At 50.9% G+C, this 8,970-nt stretch overlaps 1 protein-coding gene across 1 annotated transcript in view; it reads left to right on the top strand.

Annotated features, from left to right (window-relative positions):
* myo18b (myosin XVIIIB) overlaps nt 1-8,970 on the top strand; it is a 42,156-nt gene that overhangs the window by 21,054 nt on the left and 12,132 nt on the right. The window contains exons 40-41 of the mRNA XM_028418525.1: nt 420-423; nt 3,397-3,420. Of these exons, the coding sequence (XP_028274326.1) occupies nt 420-423; nt 3,397-3,420 (28 nt within the window). The remainder of the gene's footprint in view (nt 1-419; nt 424-3,396; nt 3,421-8,970) is intronic.

Below are 8,970 nucleotides of genomic sequence, written 5' to 3'. Positions count from 1 at the left end.
TCCCTCACCCCCTCTCTCTCCTCTCCCTCACCCTCTCTCTCCCTCCCTCACCCTCTCTCTCTCTCTCCCTCCCTCACTCTCTCTCTCTCTCTCTCTCTCCCTCCCTCACCCTCTCTCTCTCCCTCCCTCACCCTCTCCCCCCCCCCTCTCTCTCTCTCTCCTCTCCCTCACCCTCTCTCTCCCTCCCTCTCTCTCTCCATCTTATGTAAGTGTGTCCTGGTCTTACTGCAGCCCACAACTGTCACCCTGACACACATACTCACACACTCTGAGCAAAAGTTTCATTATCATTAAGGTCAGATTGTGTGTCTGTGTGTGGAGAGAGAGAGAGAGAGAGAGAGAGTGGGGGTGGGCGGGGGTGAGAGAGGAGAGAAAGAGAGGCTGAGTGTGTGTGGTGTGTGTGTCAGAGAGAGAGAGAGGAGAGTCCGCGGAGGAGCAGATCGGAGGCAGAAAGCAGGAGGAGCTGCGCGCATCAGGATGCTGCGCTGATCCTCACGCCACGTTACCGGCTCCAGCCTGACCGACGGACCGCAGCCCGGCGCGCGCGCGCACACACACACACACACACCCCTGCTGCCTACACCCTCTCTTTGGACCGGCTTTTGTCGCCATGCCACCGGCCGCCTGCTCGGTCCGGCTCCGCAGCACCTTGCTGTGGCTCGGACTGCTGTGGAGCAGCGCGTCGACAGGAGGTACAGTCTCACGTGTGTGTGTGTGTGTGTGTGTGTGTGTGTGTTGTTTTTCTTTGTCTCTGGCCTCAGGCAGGACGACAACCTGCGCAACAGACACAACTCGTCTTTCTGGGCATCCCTGTCTTGTTTTGGAGACATCTCCACCCGCGACTCGTGGGAGGTGTGTGTGTGTGTCTGTGCGTGTGTGTGTGTGTTCCTTTGAAGTCCTGAAATAAACGCTGTTTACTGTGCGAGCTGTTCCAACCAGTTTGGCACAACATCCTGACAAAGAGGAGAAGCGGGGAGTTCATGTGGACTGGAGCCCACTCGTGTGCGTGGGAAGCCTCCATCAGGCAGAGAGAGAGAGGGAGGGAGAGAGAGAGAGGGAGACTTCACCTGTCAGTGAGCAGTGCGGTTTTCCACGCGCAATGGGAGACAGCGGGGATTCCTCCAGTCTGAGTGAGGAAAGTTAGCGGTCACGTCACGCTGCCTGTGTGTGTGTGTGTGTGTGTGTGTGTGTGTGTGTGTGTGACCTTGCTCGTGTCTTCAGGGTTATCCTGGCCGCTGTTCGCTCTCTCAGTGACACGTGTTCAGTTTGCTGCCACAGATCCTTCAGGTTCCTCCTGCAGTGTTTGTGTCGACAGTGTCAGCGCCCTCTAGTGGTCAGATCATATCATTGCAGACTCACAGAGCAAAGAGGTGGGGGTGGATCAATAGGTCCAAAAGAAACATGGACACATGGAGCTGCTGTTTATTCCTGGTTTCTTAAACCCCATCTGAGTAAAGATGGCCGAACGCTCCGTGGCTCCGCCCCCCGGTGTGACTCCACCACACTGCTGTTTAACTAAAGAGGTGGAGCGTCATTAATGTGGGACAGAGCGCAGCAGAAAGAGTGGAGGTCTGCGGGGGCTGAGTCACTTCAGGGGGCAGCCTCTAGTGGACACTGGAGGAACTGCAATTTCTGACACCTGGTGTCTCTGGTTTCCGGCGTACGTCTGAGCGAGGCGTCACCTCAGCAACACTGTGGGAGGTGCATGAAGTCTGGCTGTTTAAGGCCCAGTTGGAGCACTCTGTTCCTGGTCTGAAAAGCAGCCATGTTGCTTTTGCTAAGCTACACTTCTGTTTGCTGGTAGGGGGCGCTGTTTCAGCGTTGTCATGCTTTCTGCTCAGCTGCCTTGTTGAACAGTTCCTCCCTCAGTACGGAGCCGGTTCAGTTGAAGCTGAGCTGATGAAGAAGCTGCTGCTGTTTGGAAGCTTCGTCAGTGATGCTGCAGTCGCCCGCTTCCTGTCGGCCATCTTTGATTCATCCAGTAGCTTCTATACAGCACAAACATTTTCCTTTCAAAATGAAAGCCCTGCTCAGACAGACGCCTGTGTTTTAATGGCTTGTTGTGTGGAGGGAATGTTGGAACCCATGAAAACAAGTCAGTTAACCCCGTCACAAAGCTAATCACCAATATCTACGTTTTCGGGGTTGCCATGGTAACAAGAAAAAGCACTGGCCCACCCCTGATCACGCCGCCGATCAGTGATCAATATGAACACGAAACCATTTACTTTAGTTATATTTATGCATAAAGAGGAAAATATTGTACTAAACGCAACCTCTGAGCTTTTATTCTGAAAGTATTCACATGTTTTTGTTTTGCACACTGGCCTTGGATATATTGATCTATTGATCATCAATAAGGAAACAATGAACATGTGTCGCTATAGTTAGTTTTTTTTATGAAACAAGAATCCATCGCTCACACACTCTGGCTTTTATTTTGAAAATCAGAGATAATGCAGGTAGAGCTGCTGCTGAGTGTCCAAGGACTGCTCCACTGTGTGTCTACACACACACACACACACACACACAGATGCTGGTGTGGGTTTATCAGTCATTTCTCATCCTTGTTAATCCCTGTCACTCCTGTCTTTACCTGTGATCATGTACAAATGTTCAATCTGTCAATGCACACACACACACACACACACACACTGTATCATGTTTGGCATCACTGGTTTCATCTCACTGTTGGTGTCTGTGCTTAATGAGCTCCCCCAGCAGAGATGTAATGTCACTGAGCCTGCTGGTGTGTGTGTGTGTTAATGCGGGGATTGAGGGGCTGTGTGTGATGATAGGCTGGATGACTGCGCGGTCTTGGTTTCTCGGGGTGAGAGCTGTAATCTGCTCCAGAGACAGCTGAGCAGAGATCGCAGCGCTCCAGCTGGGAGGCGCCTGCAGAGCTCCCATCCACCTTTGTTTTTGTTGTACTAATGTCAATAAGCACATCCGCTTGATTTATAAAACATAGATCCTCTCCTCTGAAGACCATCCGTGCCTCTCTGCCTCCCAGCTTCCTTCCTCTCCCCCTCCCATTACTGCTGAGTGAGAGGAGAGGAGAGTGAGGGGGAGAGACGGAGGAGAATGTTTCTTCTGCTTGAATAAGCCCATCCTTATTACACAACTGGATCCTCGGGCTCCAAACTTTGGAGAATATTGTGCCAAGTAAGCATCAGAAAGAGGCGACGAATGAGAGGAGAGGAGGCAGAGCAGAGGGAGGGATGAAGAGCCGGCGGTGCAGGAGGAGAATATCAAACAGTGGCAGGAGCACAGAGCTGTTACTGCAGCAGCAGCTCATACACACAGATTACAGCTCTGATCCACCGCCAGGCTCATCAATGAGAGAACGGGTCCACTCATCAATGTGTCCTGTAAAAGGTTGGAATCTGAGAACAGTGCAGGTGGAATCTGAAGGAGGACGTCTCTCAGATTTCCTGAAGTTTCATCTTTCAGATTATCAGATTATATTCAGCAATGATTAGATTAATCTGTGCCAGTGATGCAGCTTCCTGCTGCCAGCAGAGATTATCAGATAGAGATCAGTCATGAGGCCGGTTTTTGTGCGCAGAGGGGGAACCTTCAGAAGGCTGTTTGGGATGTTTGTTTACATCCACAGAGATTATAGAGATTATAATTTGTCTGTGAGCTGCATCAGCGGCGGTGGAATCTGACGCTGCAGGTAGGAAGGAGGTACACACACACACACACAGGCGAGTCAGCAGAGACAGGAAGTTGGAGGTGACCCCGCTTCCATCAGGTGGGCTTGGAGGGGTTAAACCTTTCATTTCCACGAGAGCTCCCCAGAACCTGAGCCGCTGATTAGCACGCTGCAGCTCACTGTGCTCTTAATGAAGAGATGATGCTGTGTTTTCACACAGAGCCTGAGGTGATTTAACCCTTTAAATGTCTGAGCGAGGAGGGACCAGCCTGGTGCCTGCCCCACAATAAGACACAGCCCTGAGCATCAGCAGTCTGTAGATGGACCTGTAGATGTTCATGAGTAGCTGGACGGCTAACGTTAGCTTCCTGACGGGGACAGACAGAGGTGGCGTCCTCCAGGACTGAGAAATGAAGCCAAGACGAGCAAGAGGCACAGAGGACGTGAAGCTGCAGGTCGGAGGTGTGTGTGTTGCACAAGCTGCCTGTTAGTCCCTGCACTCACTAGGACCAGAGAGTCCCACAGTCTGACATACAGTCTGCATCAAACCCAGCAGAGACAACAGCACCACGGTGAATTATTCAGGGAGGAAGAGGAGGAAGAGGAGGAGGAAGTCTCCACCTCAGCAGGTCGTGACACAGCACAGCTTTTTAAAGTGTGTGTGTGTGTGTGTGTGTCTCAGCATCCAGGATTATCCTCTCTGGGATGGCTGCAGGATTGCACAGATGCTGCTGACACTTCTCTACAATGGAAGCAATTAACTGAAGCTTAACTTTGTGTATGTCTGTTTTAAGCCATGGACACTGTGTGTGTGTGTGTGTGTGTGGCTCTGATCCCTTCCTGATCAAAGCAGGCTGAGCTTGTGGTAGAGAGTCGTGCTTGTTGAGTGTTTGCTGGTGTTTGCGGCGCTGCTGGTGCAGCTCGGCGGCCTGTGGCTGGACCTCGCTGCTGTGTGTTCTACCACAACTTCCCCTGTTTCCACACTTCATTAGCTGTAACGAGCTGCTGCTGTTAGAGTGTAATGTCGCTTAACTGCAGAACATTTCAGACACCCGTACTGTGTCCTGAGACCCTGTTTCCTCATACAGGGGATCTGTAAAAAGGAAGAGTTTTTACAGATCCCCTGTAGAGACGGAGTTTTCGCCTCTGTAAACGATTCTTTTCTAAGAACTCCGGCAAAGTGTAGATTTTGGAAAACGCCGTATTCATTCTCGTTTGAATGTGAACTGACAAGAACGGAGGAAAAGTGAGTTTTTGTCAGTCTGCGTGTCAGTTGGTGCGACCTTTTCTGTGTAGTCCAGTGATGGAAGCATTCCGGGGGGCATTTGCATTTCTGCAGGTGTCAGCACTTTTTATGTGTTTGCATTTGATACAGCTCCTCTTACTGTGCTGAGCAGCAGAGACATGTCAGGTCTCCAGGTTCAGCAACTTTGGAACAACTTCTGACAGCCAGACTGCGTCCATGAGGCTTCTGATCGGCTCGCACGGCTTTCTCCTTCTTCCTACACTGCCACCCACAGGCCTGGCGTAGTCATGGCGGCTCTTGGGGGGCGTATTTATGCAGGTTAATGTAAATGGAAACTTTGAAAACGATGATGTGTGCACGATGTCATTTTGGAAAACGGAGGGAAGCAAATATTTGTTTTTTAAAATACCCGGATATGTGTGAACGGGGTCTCAGACCATTCTCTGCTGAACAAGATTTTGTTGCTACGTCTGCCCAAATATCTGTTTACCTAAACAACGAGGTGTTAATGTTCAGAGAGGCAGCGTGCACGTGCTCCTAGCATGATAGCAGATGGAGCAAAATTGGGAACAGCTCTCGGACACAACCGAGAAAGCAGCTCTTCCTCAGAGGAGGAGTCTGACAGAGAACACACAGCAGCTTCAGGCATCCGCCTGTCACTCATACCCATCATCAGACGTGTCACTTAAAGTCCTGTCATAATGGCAAAGTGTGCAGTTTAAGTCCAGTCCTGGAGCTTTTCAGGTGCAGGTCTGTGAGGACGGACCCAGGTCTAATCCAGGCCCTGGAGGCCGGTCACATCCAGCAATTATTTTCTTTAGTAAATTATAAAAGAAACTAAACTGTATAAAAAAGCAAAGCCTCCTCTCTCCAGGACAAATCTATGTTTAATGCGGCTGCTGCACTCAGTGTTTGCTGCACATGATGAATTGTGATCCGAGCAGAGATTTGATACGGCTGTCTGGGATTAGAGTGACAATTTGGATTTTCAGTCTGACTGCGTTGCACGCTCACAAACTGGCCCTGACACTTTGCCTTGTCAAAGTCACTCAGAGCAGATTGGCACAATCGAGTGTGTCTGCAGCCGAGCTTTTCAAAGGTTAATATTTCACTTCCCATTTGCCTCAAAGCTTCCTCTAAGCCGGCGCTCGGCTGCCGCCTCTATCTGCCTTTTGATACGGGAATCCCACTGAAGTGGCTCTGTTGACGCGTCTGTGTGCGTGATAATCCGCCGCGCTGATATCCGCCGCGCCTGTCGTGCTGTCGACTCGGCGTGTTTGTCTCCGTCGCTCCTCGAGCAGGTCTGAGACAGGAGAGGGGAGCCGAGGATTGTGGGATGCAGAGGATGTGGTGCTTCTCCTCCCAGCATGCCCGGGCTGTGACGTATCAGCACGCTCCGCTCACACATTGATTGATTGATTCCTGTCCGCTCTCACACCAGCAAAGCTCCTCGGAGCTTTACAGAAAGTCACGCTCCAGCAGTTCTGGTGTTGGAGGAATTTAAGGCTGCAGACTCGCTGCCAGTCAGGCTCTGAACTTTAGATGCAGAGGCGCTAAAAAAAGCTAGCTTAGAGGAAAGCGTCAGAGAGAAGGCCGAGCACGCCGCTCCTCTGAGCCGGCCGCACGCTTCCATTCGGTTTGTTAGATTGATGGTTTGCAGAGTGATGGCCGCCCTGCAGGCCTCCGCTCAGTCCTCCACAGAGTAAAGATCAACCAGCAGAGACCTCTGATGGCTTCATCCATCACTTTATGACCCTGGTCCATCCTGTCAAAGTGGCCGTGAGTCTGAGGACACAGCAACACGCTCCTCTTCAAACCAGGACTTTCTCCGGCCTCTGGTCGCAGGCTAAGGCCCCGTTCACACTGGAGAAATCAGTCCGGCTAGAGCAGGATTCGGGCCGTGTCTGGATATATCTGGACTGATTTCAGTCCCCCTCTCGGAGGTGGATCTAGCCGGATTGGCTTACATCTGGCTCAGGTCTGAACGCAAATGCAGCTAGAGAATTCCGCTAGCAACGTGATACTTCCTGTTCACGGGGACAGAGTCGTATGTAAACAACCGTCGAACTACGACGAGTTTATTTTCCACAGGGCTACAAATGAATAAACTGCGAAAGAACGAGCGACACGGGACAAAAAACACGACGCATGTGCACACGCGTTCCTACCGCAGCCTGAATGGACTCAGTATATTACGAGGCGCAACCTAGTGGTTTGGAGGACAACAAAGAAGCCGGGTTAAGCTGGATTGAGCGCGGACACATGTGTGATAGCCAGGTTTAAGAATAGGTCTGAACATATCCAGCTTAAAGAATATCTGGATTCAATGCTACTCTAGCTGGACTGACTTTCTCCAGTGTGAACGGGGCCTAACTGACTGGACGGGAGGGTGGGAGGTGTGAGAGGCTCAGAGAGGATCTGCTGTTCCTCTACAGGAACCACAAAGCAGCATGAAGACTCTGTGGGACGTGCAGGACTTCATGGTTCAGAGAACAGCTAGCTGCCTCTGTGGGCCAAAACAAGCTCAGATGGGGGTTGATTTTCCCTCTGAGCTGATGGAGCAGCTGGAGGAGGTCTCTGCTCCCCCACAGCCCTGAAACTTCCGCTTGGACTGCATGAAAATGAACAAACTCTGACTGCGTCCATCAAGAGTCATGAAGTCCGTCCTGTTTCAGGCTGTCATTCCTTCCTTCCTGTCTGGACTGTCGTCTGTCCTCCTTCAGAGGGACACGCTCTGTGTCCACAGCCTCATGGGGGACGCCTGAAGGAGGTTCCTGAAGCGTCAGGTGGTTCTTTGTTCCTGACCAGAGTTCATGAATGTGTTTATATCCCGACGTCTTTACTGCAGAAACCAGGCAGAGAGAGAAAGTCTGTGACAGATGATGATCTCAGGACGACTCGGAGACACACTAACTGTCAGAGGAAATGGCAGCGAGCTCAGTGAGCCTGACGGGGGGACAACGTGAGCCTGAAAGATAGATGAGACGCACCCATGTGGGTTTCTGTCTTCATTTCTCACCCAGACAACAGAGGAGCCTGCAGGACGAGGCGTCTCAGGGGAAGGTTTCTCTTATTGTCCCCAGACGTGTCCTGTATGTGGCTCAATATGCTCATTGCATAAATCAGCATCGACGGGCCGTCTCCTGGATGTCCTCACGGTGTCTGTGGCTCTCGGTCTGTGCTGAGACAAAGGTTTGATCCGTCCTCTCCTCACAGACACCTGCTAAACTCTGATCAATTCCACCCAGCCAGCTCCGTCCTCTGATCATGTAATCATAAAGGCAGCTGCTGGGCATTCTGGAAACACAGCGGGTCATTGATCGGCGGGAAGGTCAGCTCTGATTGATCGGAGCCGTGTGTTGCTGCTTCTCCTGGCTGCTATATAAAGACCATAATGGACAGCTGGGAGAGCGGGAGGGTCCACCCGAGCTCTTAGAGACACGTCCTGTTCTCTACTGTCAATAAAACATTCATATCTGAGCTCACCGAGGGAAACAAAGACACACACACACATTAACCCCTGCTGGAGCGACTCCTGACAGAGTCCGGCTTCTTCTGTCGCCGCTGACCCCGGTTTATTATTCATTATTTTGTTTTTTGGGTCACACACAGAAACAGAAACACACAATGTTCACACTAAAAGCAGGTGAGATACATCCAGCTTCTGTTTTATTCATGCATTAAAAGCACAGCAACACACACACACACACACACACACACACACAGACACACACAGCTGCAGCTGAGAGAAGGTCAGGGCGGTTCAGTCATGAGAAGATTTCTGAAATGACTTTTTTATTTCTCACATTTTTTTAGTTTCTCTCAGATTTGAGGGTTTAGTGATTTTTTTCTCATGCTTTTTGATTTATTTATTAATATTTATGAATATTCTTCCGTTAAATTTTCCCCGAGGAGTGTTTCTCTCCTGATTCGTTGTGTGTTGTGTTGCTCATAGATTTGGGTTGTTTGTCCGTGGATGTGGAAGCTGCAGCGCTGCCTGGTTCCGCTCACACTCCGCTCCTGGTCCAGGAGGTCTAAACGCAGCCCAGGGTTGGGTCCTGTGGAG

Source organism: Parambassis ranga, chromosome 12, assembly GCF_900634625.1.
Source record: "Parambassis ranga chromosome 12, fParRan2.1, whole genome shotgun sequence".
NCBI lineage: Eukaryota > Metazoa > Chordata > Actinopteri > Ambassidae > Parambassis > Parambassis ranga.
The sequence above is the reverse complement of the archived record's forward strand: the minus strand, read 5'-3'. Positions and strand labels throughout refer to the sequence as shown.